Source organism: Penicillium hispanicum, assembly GCF_028827665.1.
Source record: "Penicillium hispanicum strain IBT 35686 chromosome Unknown utg000001l_segment0_segment0, whole genome shotgun sequence".
NCBI classification, from domain to species: Eukaryota; Fungi; Ascomycota; class Eurotiomycetes; order Eurotiales; family Aspergillaceae; genus Penicillium; species Penicillium hispanicum.
In genome coordinates, this window is record NW_026623193.1 from 2,913,706 (window position 1) to 2,930,735 (window position 17,030).

General features: G+C 53.8%; 8 protein-coding genes across 8 annotated transcripts; 6 read left to right on the top strand and 2 right to left on the bottom strand.

The window, feature by feature from the left end:
- Positions 1 to 567: 567 nt before the first annotated feature.
- On the top strand, positions 568 to 906 carry N7459_001121 (cytochrome b5-like heme/steroid binding domain-containing protein; the record flags this gene model as incomplete). Its single annotated transcript, XM_056940306.1, has 1 exon — positions 568 to 906. The coding sequence occupies one exon, from the start codon at positions 568 to 570 to the stop codon at positions 904 to 906; it is 339 nt and encodes a 112-aa protein (XP_056804586.1).
- Positions 907 to 1,892: 986 nt separating this feature from the next.
- N7459_001122 (uncharacterized protein) lies at positions 1,893 to 2,955 on the top strand (the record flags this gene model as incomplete). The annotated part of the gene is made up of 3 exons (XM_056940307.1): positions 1,893 to 2,226; positions 2,285 to 2,716; positions 2,765 to 2,955. The coding sequence occupies 3 exons, from the start codon at positions 1,893 to 1,895 to the stop codon at positions 2,953 to 2,955; spliced, it is 957 nt and encodes a 318-aa protein (XP_056804587.1).
- Positions 2,956 to 3,522: 567 nt separating this feature from the next.
- On the top strand, positions 3,523 to 5,697 carry N7459_001123 (DUF726 domain protein; the record flags this gene model as incomplete). The annotated part of the gene is made up of 1 exon (XM_056940308.1): positions 3,523 to 5,697. One exon carries the CDS (start codon positions 3,523 to 3,525, stop codon positions 5,695 to 5,697), a length of 2,175 nt encoding a protein of 724 aa, XP_056804588.1.
- Positions 5,698 to 5,964: 267 nt separating this feature from the next.
- Positions 5,965 to 7,371, bottom strand: N7459_001124 (OSTA/TMEM184 family protein; the record flags this gene model as incomplete). The annotated part of the gene is made up of 6 exons (XM_056940309.1): positions 5,965 to 6,342; positions 6,399 to 6,548; positions 6,602 to 6,727; positions 6,785 to 7,031; positions 7,101 to 7,248; positions 7,302 to 7,371. The coding sequence occupies 6 exons, from the start codon at positions 7,369 to 7,371 to the stop codon at positions 5,965 to 5,967; spliced, it is 1,119 nt and encodes a 372-aa protein (XP_056804589.1).
- A 604-nt stretch (positions 7,372 to 7,975) lies between these two features.
- N7459_001125 (Zn(II)2Cys6 transcription factor domain-containing protein) lies at positions 7,976 to 9,692 on the top strand (the record flags this gene model as incomplete). The annotated part of the gene is made up of 3 exons (XM_056940310.1): positions 7,976 to 8,581; positions 8,639 to 8,694; positions 8,879 to 9,692. 3 exons carry the CDS (start codon positions 7,976 to 7,978, stop codon positions 9,690 to 9,692), a joined length of 1,476 nt encoding a protein of 491 aa, XP_056804590.1.
- Positions 9,693 to 10,071: 379 nt separating this feature from the next.
- Positions 10,072 to 11,088, top strand: N7459_001126 (NAD(P)-dependent alcohol dehydrogenase; the record flags this gene model as incomplete). The annotated part of the gene is made up of 1 exon (XM_056940311.1): positions 10,072 to 11,088. The coding sequence occupies one exon, from the start codon at positions 10,072 to 10,074 to the stop codon at positions 11,086 to 11,088; it is 1,017 nt and encodes a 338-aa protein (XP_056804591.1).
- A 125-nt stretch (positions 11,089 to 11,213) lies between these two features.
- N7459_001127 (putative zinc metallopeptidase) lies at positions 11,214 to 12,560 on the bottom strand (the record flags this gene model as incomplete). The annotated part of the gene is made up of 1 exon (XM_056940312.1): positions 11,214 to 12,560. One exon carries the CDS (start codon positions 12,558 to 12,560, stop codon positions 11,214 to 11,216), a length of 1,347 nt encoding a protein of 448 aa, XP_056804592.1.
- Positions 12,561 to 15,212: 2,652 nt separating this feature from the next.
- N7459_001128 (uncharacterized protein) lies at positions 15,213 to 15,845 on the top strand (the record flags this gene model as incomplete). The annotated part of the gene is made up of 1 exon (XM_056940313.1): positions 15,213 to 15,845. One exon carries the CDS (start codon positions 15,213 to 15,215, stop codon positions 15,843 to 15,845), a length of 633 nt encoding a protein of 210 aa, XP_056804593.1.
- Positions 15,846 to 17,030: the final 1,185 nt, after the last annotated feature.

Genomic DNA, 17,030 nt, shown 5'->3' on the forward strand with positions numbered 1-17,030 from the left:
GATTTGGGCTCCAGCGGACTATCCACTAGTCCACTAGACAAAAGGTTATCAGGTGAAACACGAGAAAGGGAAGAAGCTAACCGATCATTCATCTTTCACACAGATAAAGGGTCTGTAAACGAGGGAGCCGTTAGCAAAGAAAAAGAGAGACCGAGGATTGACAGAGAATATAAATAGGTAAATTTCCCTTGAGGGAAGCCACCACGTCCGAGCAAGACGAGGGGCAAACTGCGCCCAAGGCGTCCACAGTGAGTGCAAATCTCCCCATCCTTATGGCTTCTGCGCTCTGTCCTGATGAAGACGCAGACGATCGCGATGCGAGTCTCGTCGCCACAGGGCTATCTCTCTAGCAGGGTTGAATCGACCGAGACAGAAGCCCTCGTCGGCGTCACCTGTCGCGGTCCCTGCATCATCGCAACCAGTGCGGACATTTCCCGCATCTCCATTCTCCACACCGAGCACATCGTCTGTTCCGCCCCTTCGGCCTCCCGCGCCATCGATCTCGACTACAGACCAACTCCAGCCCCCACGCTATAGCGCCAGGACCTTGCCTCGCCATCTCAGCGCATGCCGAGCAGTGGCAGTGCTCGGCTTAGCAGCACTCTCACACCACCGTCCGCCATGAAACCTCCAGCGGCATCACGGAAGATCGTTCTCGAGCCGGGATACTCGCCTCTCGATTGGGCGTCACTCACGTCGAAGCCGAATGCCCAGCTCTGCGGCGCTGGTCTCCCGCCGGGCTTGCTGCGTGTGACACCGTCTATGCTCAAGGCGCAGAACGGGCGCAAGAGCCGCGATGCTTGGACATCGTACCAGGGCAAGGTATACAATATTTCACCTTATATCCCCTACCACCCCGGCGGCAAGAGCGAGCTCCTCCGCGGTGCGGCCAAGGACTTGGATTGACACCGGCGACGGCCAATTCCACCTTCCCCGTCCCGTGAATGGCTTGGCATAGGAGTAGAAGTGGCGAGTTGGCTGGGTACATATAATGATGAGCGTCGAAGTTGGAATAATGAGGTGATAAGCGCATCCTTCGACCCAATTAATAACTAGCTACTACGGAAGCCACTAATGCTGTATATGTACGATACTGATTCACGTAAATATCAAAACACACCCCCCAGGAGCACCTACTATAATCGTGTAAATTATTGCGGAGCCAAGCGGAGCAGAAACTGAGTCAGAATAGTTGGCCCTCTATTGGCCAGTTGGAAGGCGGAAGATTCAGCATTCTGCACGGTAACAAGTAGGCCTTTTGATTGGTCAGCTCGCTACAGCCCTTTAGGTAGCCTTTACACAACTAGTCAGTATCAGGGTCTACATATAACTGGATTTGGATAACCGAGTCATTCCAAACCGTGCATCAAACTCTTCGCTGCTCCACGCATATTCTGCCGTGCATCCCGCAAGGCTAGGGGTCTGCAGTTAGCCCTGGTATTTATCTATACCAGGCTATGCCTGTGATAGAAGAGGGAGCGACGTCTGTTTCGACCTAGACGGGGCGTCTATTCTTAGGCGGCCCCCTAGAAAAACGAAAAGATCATCAATTTTCTACCTTACGGGCTAACAGTTTACAGTTACATGTAACAGTAGTCTCGAAGATGTCCTGGGGCCGTCTCCTTGCTGCCAAGGAACCCACTCCGAGGTCCATACTGGCTTAGTAGATCAGAAGCTCGTTTCATTTCGGGGCTGGTTTGTTGGAGCAGAAGTGTACAGTATTTCATTTAACGACGGTCAATACCGATCAGATTTTTACTGCTGGGGGCCTATTGCTTTAGATGATTATTACAGAGTACAATGAACCCCAATATAGTTAAATAGTACAGTGACCCATTGACTTCCATTACCACTCCCCTGCCAATTTCCGTTGACCCCCACGAATCGAAACCATGTCAATATCCTTGTTCCATCTCCTCCTCTTCGTCTCTGTTATCTTCCCGGCGATTGCTAGACCAGGTCTGCATCGACGGGCTGCCATTTTCCATGGCGACTCCTGCGGATCCCATCGCGAGCGAGCTGAGAAGGCCTTCAACGGATTCCCCGATCTCGCCCAATTGGCCAACACGCTGGTTTACAACTACCGAGCCTATCGTCAGGGTGTCATCGAAGAAATGGACTCTGTTTACATTGAGGGTGTTGAAGGCGGCCTGAAGGCGCTTCTCGGAATCACCGACTTTTCCGACAACAACAACGATTTAGATGGCTATCTTGGCCATTTACAATGTATCTCGATCCCATTATCCGATCAACCTTTTGACTCCAGTCGCTAATTCTGGTATAGATATCTACACGCAGATGGCGGCATTCAAGGACTCCACCGACCCCGACTCAAATATTCCCCTGTTCTGTGGGATAGATTCATGGTTGCTCGACAACCACAACGGACAGACGTATACCGACCAAGCCGGCGCACTGAAAGATGGAGAGCAAGGCGGATGGGACTCGGTCCACGACAAATGGTATAAGCAAACGACCCTTTGCCCGAGCGGCCGGGCTGCCGTGACGGCCCATTTCGACGGTGAAAGCCCGACGGACATCGTGACCCTATGTCCGACTCTGATCGACAACCTCGACACCATCACGACCATCCAAGAGCCAACGGATATCGTGAACAACCCGGTCGCGGGCAGGCTGTATTCGTTGTGGAATATGATGAGGTCTTATACCGGGGCAACATTCCACGAGTATACTCATACCAAGTGGTGCGACAATAGTAAGTGCCTGCACGTTCTTTGGAAAAGCCTGGACTGACACGGTTTAGTGATGGATGTCCTTTACGACCCAAGCAAGGCAGACGCCGGCGACCAGTCTATGGCGGGTCAGGACCTTCTCACGTACGAGGAAGGGGGGAAGCCCACCCTGACTTGGGATGAGCTCAAGATTCTGGGTCGCCAAAATACCCTCTGGGCATTGAACAATGCCGAAACCCTAAGTGGGTTAGCTATGGGTTAGTTCGTCTCATCCCTGGAAGTCGGTTACACATGTCTCATCAGATACAGGTCTCCTTTTTGTCACCTGGACTTGGCCGATCAATTGGGACTCTGGCCACACGATTGGAACAACATGCTAAGGTACGACGAAGGGTGCTGTGTGCCGCATGCAATGAGACTAATTCTTTTGTGGAGATGATATGCCTCTATGAGGTTGAGATCTTCCCGATAGTCGGCCCCGGGGGCTAATAATACGAGAGCGATACGAAAGCCAATTTATGCCTAGCCTAGCAGGGAATGTAGTCCTTAGATGAGATATCCCCGTATCCCGAGGTCTGAACAAAGCCAGGGAAGATCACTGCATGTCATTAAAAAACACCTATGCTCGAACCAAACCAAGAAAACAGGTCAACTCATCAACCACACTTATTAATATCCAGGTAGGTGGCATCCAGCCTGTTTCTGCCCCGGGCGCCAAGGCCTCCAGCCCCCTTCGCCCCGCTCTCCTGTCGACTTCCACTTCATTTCTTCATATCCCACTGCGCAGGTATTGATTGTAAATCTGATACGAAACTGATATTCTGCGCCAATGTTCAAAAACATCAAAGAGAAACATGCACAGTTATTCGACTCTAAGCAACCCAATGCATTACCTTCGGATAGTGACCGCGGCCAAGATCTGACGTCAATCCTGGACCGGTCGCAGCGAGGCGACCTCACCGTGTTGGTTGCGGAGATCGCGCAATCGATGCGTGTGAGAATCCTGGAGATCTTTGAGAATCCCGAGGAGCCAACAAGAGACTATCCATCTCCTAATCGGACAGCGTCACAACCATGCCACGATGAAGACATGCCGCCGCTGCCTCCGCGGCCTCAGGGCGAATCAGGCTCGGGCGATGCCAGAAGGCCGACAGGCCAGGCGTCTAGTCCTAGGAGCGAAGCGGAAACAGCCCGAGGCAAGGCCAACGCTCTCACGCACTTTGATGACTGGAGAGACTCTGTTTTACTCCGCATCGGCGAGGTTGTCAACAAGGACGATGACAGCCAAGAGCAGCGGCAAGGCAAAAGCTCGGCACCAGAGGCGAAATCAGATGATCTTCCATTAGATGAGGATCAACAAAGGATAGAGAAGTTGTGCGAAATCTACCATCCAGTGGAATCATCACTGGCCCAGCTTCCCAAGTCGACCAAGCTGCTCATCTTACATTCGCTTCTGTTACTCCTGCTCAGCTTAGAGCATTACAGCGCATACTCGCGAGTGCTCATGCTTCACGTTGCATCTAGCTTGGGCATAGATATCAAAGTCCTCGACGAGGATGAGGTCAAGGTCGCACGCGGGCTGTTAGATACCGCCTTGGCTCTCGCATCAGATCCGGAAACTAAACAGCAGGTCAAGAAAAGCGACGGTAGCCGGAAATGGAAGGTTGGGATTGCATCGGTGGCCGGTGCCGCTCTGATCGGCCTTACCGGTGGCCTCGCGGCCCCGTTGGTCGCGGCGGGCCTCGGGACGCTCATGGGTGGGCTGGGACTGGGTGCCACTGCGGCGGCAACCTACCTCGGTGCGCTGGCCGGTAGCAGTGTCGTCGTTGGTGGTCTCTTCGGGGCTTACGGCGGCCGCATGACAGGCCGCATGATGGACAGGTATGCCAAGGAAGTGGACGATTTCGCATTCATTCCCGTTCGAGGATCGCAGAAGCGATCAGAGAAAGAGAGCGAGGCTGCTCGGCAGGACCATCGACTGCGTGTAACTATTGGCGTCACCGGATGGGTCAAGGAAGAGTCGAACTTTGTGGTTCCCTGGCGAGTCATCGGTGCCGACTCAGAAGTTTTTGCCCTGCGCTGGGAGATGGAGCCTTTGATGAACCTGGGCAATGCGATCTCTGCGCTCGTCACCAGCGCAGCATGGTCGGTTGCTGGACGGGAGGTTTTATCCCGTACCTTCTTCGCTGCGATCATGAGTGCCGTGATGCTGCCCTTGGGCCTCATGAAAGTTGCCCGCGTCGTTGACAATCCCTTCAGCGTCGCCAAAGCCCGAGCCGACAAAGCAGGCGAAGTCCTCGCGGATGCGCTGATTAGCCGAGTCCAGGGCGAGCGACCCGTCACTCTGATTGGATATTCCCTGGGCTCTCGTCTGATCTTCTCCTGCCTGCAAAGCTTGGCTCGGAGAGGCGCTTACGGGCTGGTGGAATCGGTCATCCTGATGGGCTCGCCGACCCCGTCGAATGCCGAGCACTGGGCTCGTATCCGCAGCGTCATCAGTGGCCGGGTTGTCAACGTATTCTCGGAAAACGATTCTGTGCTCGCCTTTCTGTACCGGACAAGCAGCCTCCAACTCGGTGTCGCCGGCTTGCAAAAGGTTGAAGGCGTTCCCGATGTAGAGAATATCGATGTGAGCGAGATGATCAGCGGCCATCTTCGGTATCAGTTCTTGCTCGGCAAGATTATCTCTCATATCGGCCTCCAGGACATCGATACCCGAGAAGTGGAGCGTGAAGAGGCAGCGCTGGCAGCTGAAGACAAGAAACAGGAAGAAGAACGAGTTCGTAATGAGCGAAAAGCAGGTGTGAAAGATCGCAACTCGTCAAATGCACAGGAAACTCTGAACAGCGAAAATGGCTTTGGAGAAGAAGGTCGAATGCAGAAGCAGGTTGACTTGCAGACCGAGGAGAATATGACGCATCACCGCATTCAATTACTGGAATTAGATGATGGTGACCATTCTTCGACTCGGGAGGATCGACCAGTAAAACATCCTGCTGTCTAAGGGAAGGCTGACCGATTCCTACCACCTCAGGCCGCGATCTAGGCATGTGAAACTGATCTTATACTCAATAATTGAGAGAGGTCCTCGGGGAGATATAAAGGTGTTGTCCTTCAAACATGATATCCAACTTCAATTACATTTTGCTGGGATTCTCGTCATTACTATAAATCTTGCCAAACGAAGAGCAGACTGAACCGTACATATCGTGGAATAAACACAATGCCAGCCAAGTAGGCATAGTAGCTCCACATATCAGAGTCTGTAAGATCACATCTGGTAGTCCATCGCCCCCGCTCGCGCAGCGCGCAGCATATAGAAGGTTGATTTGATATCCCGGAAAAGGTCCAACGGATTCACAAGCGCAAGCCAAGCCATTACTCCCAGAGGACCACCCTGGTATCGTTTCTTCTCGAGTCTTCCATCCTCTGCAGACTCGACGGAGAGGTATTGCTGGGAACTGGTGGAACGCAAAGGTACAGCCGACAGTCGGTACATGCGGGTGTTGTAAGCAAAGTGGAAGAGGAATGCGAATGGCACCAGTTGAATGCAAATGACCATATTAGGCAAGCCGATATTGACATCGGCGTAGTTCAGAGTCGATGAGGTCTTCAGGGCACCAGCCGACTGGAGGATAGTGAAGATAATCTATTGTTTGGTTAGATCTTCTACTCATCTACTTGTTTCGGGTGAAATAGACTGACCTTTTCTAGAAACACCAGACCGACAATCAGTTTGAAGGCTAGGAGTTTCATCAGTGGCTTGTATTCTGTCATATAAGACTTGAGGTTTTTATAAAATCCGAGGATGGCCATGACTGCCACCCCAGTGGAGATGATTTGGATGATGTTGAGCTGCAGGAATCCATGAGTGTCAAGTTCTCTATGACACCAACAGTCGCACTTACCCATAAATGAGCAAAATGTCGGTTCTGGCTCTCCAGGCAGTAAATGCCAGCGGCTTGAGTGATACACTGGGCGATGGCGACAATAAAATTGACGACCGGGTACTGCAATACACAGAACCAAGTTCTCTGGGTGATATCCAATTAGCTTCCAGAGTGCACTTGATCCACATCAATTGCACTCACCTGTAGCCAGGTAAGACCATCCGTTGTCTGCCCATTCCTACTGGGGATCTGAAGGGACTGGAAGAAATGGACTCGGTGCCTGTCATTTGGAGCGAGGAAGTCGCAAAGCAACATCAGAAACCAGTACAGAGCAATGCCTTGGAACACTTCTATCCAGCCCTCCAAATATACGTCGGCATCGGGGAAGCAGATGGAGAGAAAAGAGAAGATCGAATAGAGCGGAAGAAGGGTACAAATTCGCATGATCCTAGGTCTCTGTCAGCCTCTCATGCTTACTTCCGGTCTTTTGCTCCAACTGGACAATCGATTGACGTACTTAAGCTGCTCATTGGGGTTGCTAAAACGCGTCGCGTGCATCGTCATCAGAATGAACATCATCAGGCAAGTGAGGGCTGCGCAGCTGCCGGAGAGTATCATATTGAAGTGATAGAAGGTATAGTCCCCCACAACCGTTTCGGTTGAATCTGAGAGGAGTGTCAAGAGAATTTTCGTGCTTTGCGCATCTTCGAAGACTTACCTTCGACCAGATGTGCGGGCATTGGACAAGTAGTGTTGGCACTACTCCCGCTGTCGTGCAATAGACCCATGATTGTAGAGATGGCAGATTGGACCGGAAGGAATTGTCGAGAAGGAATTGGAGCTTGTCCAAAAAAATCGCAGAATATGTCCACAGGACAATTGTCGTTGAGGAAGACTTGGGATGGAATGGAAAGCTGTCAGATGAAGGTCGATCCAGTCGACTTTATAGCGCTCATCCAATTCTCCCTGTGCGCAGCCACCACCACATTAGTTGATTTCGGAGCTCCTCCATCCCATTCGTATTGACGATCTTCAGCCTTCTGCGAGCTTGATAACGGCGCGACCCTCACCTATCAGCCCTGCCACCGCTTCCTTCAGAACACTTCGACACGCTAGGCAAAATGGAGCAGCAGATGCGTTGGCTGGCGACGCCGTGATTGGATGCTCAGCTGAATTGCTTGGGGTCCTGCGCTAGGCAGTTTGGAGAAGAGATCGCGACCGGCCAATGGCGACGTGCCATACGCATGTGCGATTAACAGAGACTCAGCCGCGATTGCTCGTCATCGCGCGAGCTGAAGTGCGTCTCTTGAATTTATTTCGTTCTTCACCTCTCTGCTCTGACAACCATCCTCTTGAATCGCGCCATTGACCCTCGTTGATACAGTGTCGAAGATGGCGAACTACCGGGGCCCCAGCAAAGGCTGCGAGCGGTGCCGACGGCTGAAAGTGAAGGTGACTCCCCTTTCAGAGCTCAATTCTGGATCGCGCGAGCCAGGTATGCTGATGCGCAAAAAGTGCGATACGCAGAAGCCGTCCTGTGAGCGATGCCAGAAGGCAGATCACAGCTGCCTCTACCAGAACGAGTTCGATCGCATGCACAGAGACCAGAATAGCCAGGCCAAATCGTCTGCAGTGACCAAGTGGCGCCAGCGGGCCGAATTCCAAGTCGCAAAGATTCCGTGTGTGAAACCAGATATTTCGCTGTATGATCTAGCGTGGCATCGCTTCTGTTACGACTTTGTGAATCCGTTACGGCGAGTCATGCAGCGACTTCCCTCCATGATGCTCGAGAGCCCGCCGGATTCATGCCTGAACATGGCAGTCGCTGCGGTAGCCTATACCAACTTCTACAGCCGGTGTAAATCCCTGAAGGCCAAAGAAGCAAGCGGAGTTTGCTATGGGAAAACGCTGCAAAAGTTGGCTGTCGCGATGGCAGATCCCATGGAGTTGCAGCGGGATGAGGCTCTCCTGGTTATCTTCCTGCTGGGCCTGTACGAGGTATGTGGATGGGCTTTCTCATCTCACTTGGATCCTAGCTAAGACTCCGTTCTGCAGATTCTCTCTTCTTCCACGCGCGATGGCTCGTGGATGGCGCACATGAAAGGTACACAGTCCGTCATTGCGCATAGAGACTGCAACAACCTCAAGGATGGCGATAATCACATCGCCCTCTTATGTATACATCTGGTGCAACACCTCTATCCCTAAGATTCGAAACTCCAGCAACTTCCTGGGCACCAGTAACTAACATTTGTTTGAAATCATGCAGCTTGTCTATTACCTATCTGAACGTAGGACACCGCCCGTCCACCTCGATCGCTGGATTGAACAAATATCGTTTGAATTTAAACTCAAAAAGCAACTCGCCAGGTTGATGTCAAAGGCCGCAACGACTTGCCAAGAGATGAGAGGGCGGTGCAGCCTCGCCGAAGTGACCGATTCCATCGAGCTCGCGGCAACCGATCTCGAGCTCCTACAGTCAGCATTGACTGTGGACGCACAGCTGCGACACTGGACCGAAGAGCTGCCAGCGGCATGGACATTTAAGGAGCACCGCCCCATCGACTCCAAGAATCGCCCAGCCTGGTCGAGAGCATTATTAGATTCATTCGGTGCGCCCGAGTATATGTACATTTACTCGAGCCCGCTGGCAGCTTGCGATATGAACATATGTCGGGCGACTCGTGTGCGGCTTCACCTCATGATCCTCGAGTTCTTATCAAAATGTTCTCCGCGATCCATTAATGTCCAGATATTACGAGCTCGGAGCCTCGACTGGGCGTTGAAGCTCACCGATGAAATCGCCGAGACCATACCGTACTTGCTAAATTTCTCGCCTGATGGACTTTCAGATCCTACGACGCCAGATGGGCTGCCCGGGATGAAAGCCTACATGGTTCTCTGGCCCACATTCACAGGTTTCGCCTGTTTTCAGCATGCTGAGATGGAGACTTACCAGTATAAAAGGGCCTGGTTCAAGACCATACTGTACTTCTTGCGAGATGTGGTAGGTATAGCAAAGGCGACGCTCTTCTTGGAACAGGAACTATCGAAGAACGCGCAGGGTCGATGTCGGGATGGACTATGTGAGCCGGTCTTTCTAGTGTAGTTTCCTTCGATTAAAGGTATAAATGTTACTAAATGTGAATTTATTAGACTGATTTATTCCACCTGTCAGATTTGAGCTTTGGTCGAAGCAGGGATGGAGTGTTCAATGGGTATCTACCTAGGTTCACTCCCAGTTAATCACCCGGAAATCCGTATCAGCCAAAGTCCCTCATCAATATTGCCCACTAAAAAAGAGAAAAGGAAAGGAAAGGAAAGGAAAGGAAAGGAAAGAGAGACATTTAAAATTGATCTACAATCCTGCGTTGGCGGAGAAATCAGTCCAAACATACTGCAAAAGCGGTGGTGGATCGCCAGCACCCGACGTCATCTCTACCACATCTGCCACCCCCAAAAGAACAATCAACACACATCCATCAAGTATGACCTCGTCGCTCCCAGCAAGCATGAAAGCCTGGCTTTACTCCAGCACGAGCGGCGGCCTCGAGAAAAACATGCACTTGGACGCGTCTGCGCGCGCACCACCCGCACCCCGCGGCGACGAGCTCCTCATCCAAGTCCTAACGGCCTCCCTCAACCCGGCGGACTACAAGGTCCCCGAGATGGGCCTCGCGGCCCGGCTGCTCATCGGCATGCCCGCGGCGCCGGGGATGGACTTCTGCGGACGCGTCGTGGCGACCGGGCCCGGCGCAACGCACTTCCCCGCCGGCCAGCTGGTCTACGGGTGCCACAGCCGCCCGGTGAAGTTCGGCTCGCTGGGCGAGTACCTCAGCATTTCGGCGCGATTTGTCGCGGCGCTGCCGGCGGGCGTGGAGGTGGACGCGGCGGCGGGGATCGGGATCGCGGGCCAATCGGCCTACCAGGCGCTGGACGGGTATGTGAAGGCCGGGGACAAGGTGTTTATTAACGGCGGGTCTGGGGGGTGTGGCCTGTTCGCGATCCAGATTGCGAAGGCGATGGGGTGCCATGTTACTGTGACGTGCTCGACGAGGAATGTCGAGCTGGTGCGTGCCGTGGGCGCGGATGAGGTGGTGGATTATACCGCCGAGGAGGATCTGGTGGCGACGCTGTGTGGGCGCGGGGTGGTGTTTGATCATATCTTGGATCATATCGGGACACCGTCGGCGATGTACTTCCAGTCGCATCATTTCTTGCGCGAGGGAGGTGTGTTTGTGCAGGTCGGCGCGTCGTCCATCGGGACTTTTGCGGGTAGGCTTGGGTGGCCGTCGCTGCTGGGTGGTGGGCGCAGGAAGTATGTGATTTTCTTCTTTGCGAATACTGGAGAGCATCTGGTCAAGCTGGGAGAGATGATGCGTCAGGGTGCTCTAAAAACGCAGCTGGATAGCGAGTATGAGTTTGAGGATGCGGACAAGGCGTTTGAGAAGCTTCGCTCGGGACGTGCCAGGGGGAAGATCGTGGTCCACGTTGCGCAGCCATGAGACTGTTCTTTGATTACTAGGGCTGATGTACAATATGGGCTGGTGGAGTTGCTTCTTGCCTTACTCTTCTGCTTTACAAACTGCAATACAGCGCAATTTGAACTAATGACAATTCGAATATACATTCATTTCCGTCTCAAGAACGTCAAGGCACCAAGGGCCAAAGCATCTACGCCCGTTCGCAGAGTGGGCTGGATGGCTGGCGCAAAGAAGGGGGAATGGTTGCTCGGCAGTTCATCAACTGTCCCCTTTCTGACAGCATCGTCCCAGGTCTTCTCGTCAATTCCACCAAAAGTCCACATGGCATACGGCGATCCAGCAGCGGTAGCAAGCAGGGAAAAGTCCTCGCTGGCGCTGGATGGTTCCGCCTCCACGAAGTCATCTTGGAAATAGGCTTGGAAATTCTCGAGAAGAGCACCGACGGTCTTCTCATCGTTCACGGTGGCCGGTGTCGAGTACGTGAGAGTAATCTTCGGCTTCTTGACCGCACCCCCAGCCTCGCACTCAGCCTCGATGATACGATGAATCGCGGCACAGACGCGCTTCCGGACTTCCGGCGCAAAGGTGCGTACACTGATTTGCAGATCCAGATGATCCGGGATCACGTTGGGCGTGTGTCCAGCATTGATACTGCCACATGAAACCACCGCCGTTTCTCCCGGCACCACCTCCCGGGAGACAATCGTCTGGAGCCGCATCACAATTGCGGCTCCAATGACAATCGGATCGATCGTGGTCTGTGGCGCCGATCCGTGGCCCCCGCGCCCAAAGACGCGCACATCAAAGGCATCGGCGGCAGTCAGGAGGCGTCCCGGGCGCAGATTGACCGTTCCAGCGCGCATGCGCATGACGTGCTGCGCCAGCACCAAGTCCGGCTTGGGGATCTTGTCGTACAGGCCGTCGTCAAGCATGGCCTGTGCGCCATCCAGATGCTCCTCCGAGGGCTGGAAGACGCAGATCAGCGTGCCACTCCAGTGCTGGCGCGCGGCATGGAGCAGCATCGAGGCTGCCATGAGTGTTGCCACATGGGAGTCGTGGCCACAGGCGTGCATCACGGGCTGGCTCACGCCGCTGGGATCTTTGACCTGGAGCGTGCTCGCGTACGGCAGGCCTGTCTTCTCTTCCAATGGCAGTGCGTCCATATCCGCTCGAAGCATGATCATTGGTCCATCCCCATTGCGAAGAACCCCTGCTACGCCGTGCCCGCCGATGTTGGTATGTACCTCGTAGCCTAGTGTATGCAAGTGCTCGGTAGCTGTCCGCGCGGTCTGTTCTTCTTGGCCGGATAGTTCGGGCTGGTTGTGTAGATGGCGATAGATAGCCTCGAATGGCCTGAGGTCTGGCCGGTACCGATCCAGCAGCCCGTGCAAACTGTTATCGTCGCTGCGAGAATCCTCTGTGTCGATTAGCGCCGGGATGAAACAAAATCGCAGTGGTGTAGATATGTATCGCTCTATACCTTGTAGCTGCATATTGAGGTGAAGTGGTAGTCTGGGTCTTGAAAAGAAATCATACCCATCCACCTCAAACCGACTGTTATGAGGCAGACCAAGTTTCAGGGTCACGACTCGGGGGTTTGGAACCAACGACGTATGTCGGCAATTGACTTCATAAGCGCCGGAGGTTGTTCATAAACGACTCGCGGCCAATCGCTCGCTGCGATCCCCACCAATTAATTGTTGGTCGCGCGCGGGAACCGATTCAATGGACGAACTCATGCAACTGAGAAGCGATCTTTCCTGCCAATTTCATTTGGCCGGGCCGATCCCAGGCATTCAACATGCCTCCCCGGTCGGGTCTTGGAGTCATGACGCACATCTGCACCGAATTCCAATGCAGCGCTAGCCCGACATAGTCCCCTCGTTGAGAACATATCCCGAGTCCATACACCACCGGCCTCCTTTCACAGTACCCGATGCCTCAGAAAGCTCGGAGGATGCTAGGACGCAGTTCTACCAAAGGCAACATCATTCTGCAGCAGTGATGCCTTGCAGCTGAATGGCCAAACTCTACGTCGATGCGGGATAGCATGTTCTGCCTTGCGCTTGGGGCCAGCCACCGTGCCCGGAGGGTTTGTCCACACAGTCGCTGATTCGCCCGATTGTCATTGCTTTTTTCTCCGATGCACCTGTATGTATAGTAGATGGCTCTGATGTAGATGCTGACTGGTTCAGGCTCAGTCTTCGAGTGCGGCGCCCGGGTCAACCCCACTAGTGGATCTCCGGTCGAATTGAACCACTCATCTGCGCCGAAGCATGCAAAAAAATTTCAACGCGAACGACAAAAACACGCAGGTTATTTTTTTCATATGAACAAAAAGCCGAACGCGGGGGTCGAACCCGCAGCCTTGAGATTAAGAGTCTCACGCTCTACCGATTGAGCTAGCCCGGCTGGACTTGTTGGAGGTCGTTGCGCGAATATGCACCATGTCGGCCTGGAGGCTATACCCAGGATACAGGTAGGTGGACCGAGTCCGGGATAAGCCGAGTCCTGCTGGTGTTCGAGCACGGACGAAGGTGTAATGACCGGAATGGCAGACCATTGGAGAAGGCGATGGAAACAGGTTCTAATCGGGGAACACAGGGTGCGGCATTCATGCTTGGAGTTGGCGACGGGGTCCTGTATCGCGATATCCACACGAGAAGACCGATTGGCAGATGTCTACAAGGCAGACATGGTAGATGCAAAGGAAACGAGAGAATGGCGCGCGCATCGAGATGCTGGTGAAACCATCACGAACGGTGGCCGTTTGATCAAATCGGTCTGTTGACCCCTGGCCGGGGAGGGGCGAAGAAGACCCGGTTGGTCAAGGGCACGAACGGAGAGATACGGTGGCTGGTGTAACGAATCACGGTAGACACTCCTCAACGTCTGTGGCTGGGGCTGAGCAATGGCCGACAAGGAACGAGAAGGATTCGTCTATAGACCCTTGCCCGGGTTGTGGCTTGCGGCTGAAGAGCCAGGAGGGATGGTAGTGTGGGGTCCAAAACGAACCCCTAGCCCCCGATGGCTAGGGCCTATTCTTAGGAAAAGAAAGCGAAGACGAAACACCGATCGGTATCACCAAATTAAGAATCAAAGAGCGACCGATTCGCAGTCACTAGTCCTTTGAGGGGGTCGCGGTCGAGAGCATTCCATGGGTGTCTCGGTAGACGCTGGTATCAGGGCAGCGGCTGTGGGAGCAAATGAGCGGGGAGAGCGCGCGATGCAAGACGCTTGGATCAAACGATGGAGAGGAAAGCAATGGCTGTCGATGAACGTTCACGGGAGCCTATTTTCGGTTGGGATCCAGGGGCCGCCAGATCGCGATGAATGACGCCAACCTTGTTGCTCCAGGAGGTATCAGAGGGTCAAAGAGCCAAAGAGGCTCAGGAGGAACGAACGGGGAACACAAGACCCCTCGATGCGGCGCAGGAACACGAGAGGCTCAAGCCACAGTAGGGGGACCTCTGGCCATGATGACATGGGTGGAGGAGCAAGGCTGCATGGGCCGTGACGATGAAGGTGGAGGTGGAGGTTGGAGGTGGAAGAGACGATCAGGATCGAATTGTTCGCGTTCAAGCACACAAACTCGACAGCAGAACAATGAATGACCGTAGTGTTCTCGCCAATGAGAGTGTCGGCACTCGTCCAGCCGGCGGTGTCAACTGAGCCACACTGTTAGCCTGAGTACAAAGATAGTACAACGGCTGTGATGGGTGGAGTGCGGGAGAACCGTGGAGCCGCTAAGTAACCCCCGAGTACCGCCAAGCAGATCACCTCTGCGCATCATTCACACCCGTCATTCCAGGCTGCAGTGTGCCTTGCCAATCCGGTATACTATATATCCCCCTCTCCCCCCTCCTCCATCAGTTCCTGCTTTCCACTTCCCACACTTTCTACCTCTCAAGTATAAACATCCCCATCTCTCGGCGATCTACTGGCTCCATCTGTATACTTCACCTACTGCTCTATACATACGGTGATCACCCGCCGTCTCTCGCGTGACCCCCGGAAAATCAGTCACGGTGTCGCCTTTTCGCTCGACCACCTACTTCATCAACCCTCAGTCTCTCTCCACTACAGAGAGACCTCCTCGCCCAAGCATCACGCGGCGCCTCTTTGGTCTGCGCCGCTCCCACACGATGCCTGCTCCTATTGAGATTGTCGAGCCCGTCGCCGTCGTGCGGGACCTGCGCGACGATGAGAAGCTCGTCTGCGATGACTTTGAGCGCCACACCAGTCACTGTACTCAATGCGCCCTCTCCCTCGAGAGGTTCAACAACAACCTCTGCGAGCGAGGCTATCTGCTCGCCGTCGACGTCACCAAATATCTATACAGCGAAAGCGGAAAGCACTTTTCCGTTGTGGACAAAGAGAGTGGCAAGCTGAGAAGGGTAAAGCTGCTCCGAGACTCCTCCTTCGTTCGGACCCTGCTGGACTCAATTGAAGCTGGCATGCGCCTGCGCCGAGGCCGCGCTCCTGCTGTCCGCCCTCCGAGCAGAGAACACGAAAGCACCTACGAGATCCGCTCCCGTCGGCCTGTCGTGGAGCAAGTCCGACCCCGGTCTCGCACACCAGAGGCCACCTCCCCTCCCGACGAGATCATTGAGCGCTCCCCCTCCGGCACCAAGCGCCATGTGATCGTCTACCAGTCTCCTCGTGGCTCTCCCAACCGCAACAGCCCTAGCCGTGGCTCGCTGTATACCACTGACCACATGGACCGGGTCGAGCGCCGAACTTCGCGCGTCTATCGGCGCTCCGACTACTACAAGTGAGCACATCAGCTACCAGTCCATGATTACGCTCCGTCGTCTACAATTTACATACACTCCCGGTCGCTTCTACGAGCTTCACTTCAATCCACACCACGGGCACTGACTGCCCAGACTGGTGCTGGTGACCGCGAGACGGTCTTTTACCCATCTGCGTGTGGAAACCCACACTGGGCACACCCACTTTCCGACCAGAAACTGAACTCGTGGTCCAGGGCCTGCCTGGATGCGCCCGCAGAAGGACACTTGTTCAGAGAGTCTGACAGTCGGACCCCCAGATCGGAAACGATCTGGCTTCATTTTGCCATGACCCGGCAATTTTTGCTTCAAGCTACACTGTATACTTCAGTTCTGAGGCTTGGCTGGGCCATTATTGGCGCGTGCGCCTCCACTGGCTGCGGGTGGTGACGGGTAGCCAATGGGAGGCGCACAAAGTCGCCGCATCGCTCATGCATGAGTATGATCCTGCTGTGTGGATCTATTTCTATTGGCCATTGATACTGTGACTCACTCGTTTGTGGAGAAGCTGTTGCTTCTAGGTGTTCGTTTTTGGTCTCCGATGTGATTATGATTTTCTTTTGTTTCGTTGATGTGCAATATGATCGCTACGGTAGCAATTTTTACGATAGCCCTAAATTGGAGGGGAAAAAAAAAACACCCGTGGGTGATAGATGAAGTGCGCTTTTTCCCTTCGTAAATCTGGGATGCCTACCCGCTTTTCCTTGGGAAAGGTCTGAAAGGATGATCATCTGGTCCACAGTGATCTTGAAGCTTCCGGTCCTATCGAGATCTACGAGAGAAATCCCGGCCTCGTCGCCTTGACGTGAGTCAGGGTGGGGTGGTGTGGCTGATGCGCGGGGCAAGGCTGATTCCGCCATTTCGAGGCTTCCGCGAAGAGCGCGACAATCACCATGTCGACAAACCAGATTGCAGAAAGGCTTCTGGTGGGAGGAAGTTGGTGCTTTCTAAACAAGTCAAAATGCTCGAAGAAGCGCCCACTCGGGATTAAATCCCACCCGGGCGCTCCACGAAGGAGCTACCTATCTAGTTAGCTAGTGAGCCAAGCGCTAAATACGAAACTTGCTAACATCGCCTGAAACCTCATACCAGTGACTCTCTTTAACTAGCTCTATGGCCCAACCACCGCTTAACGCAAAATTCGACTAGGAGTCAAGAGGCTTTAACGAA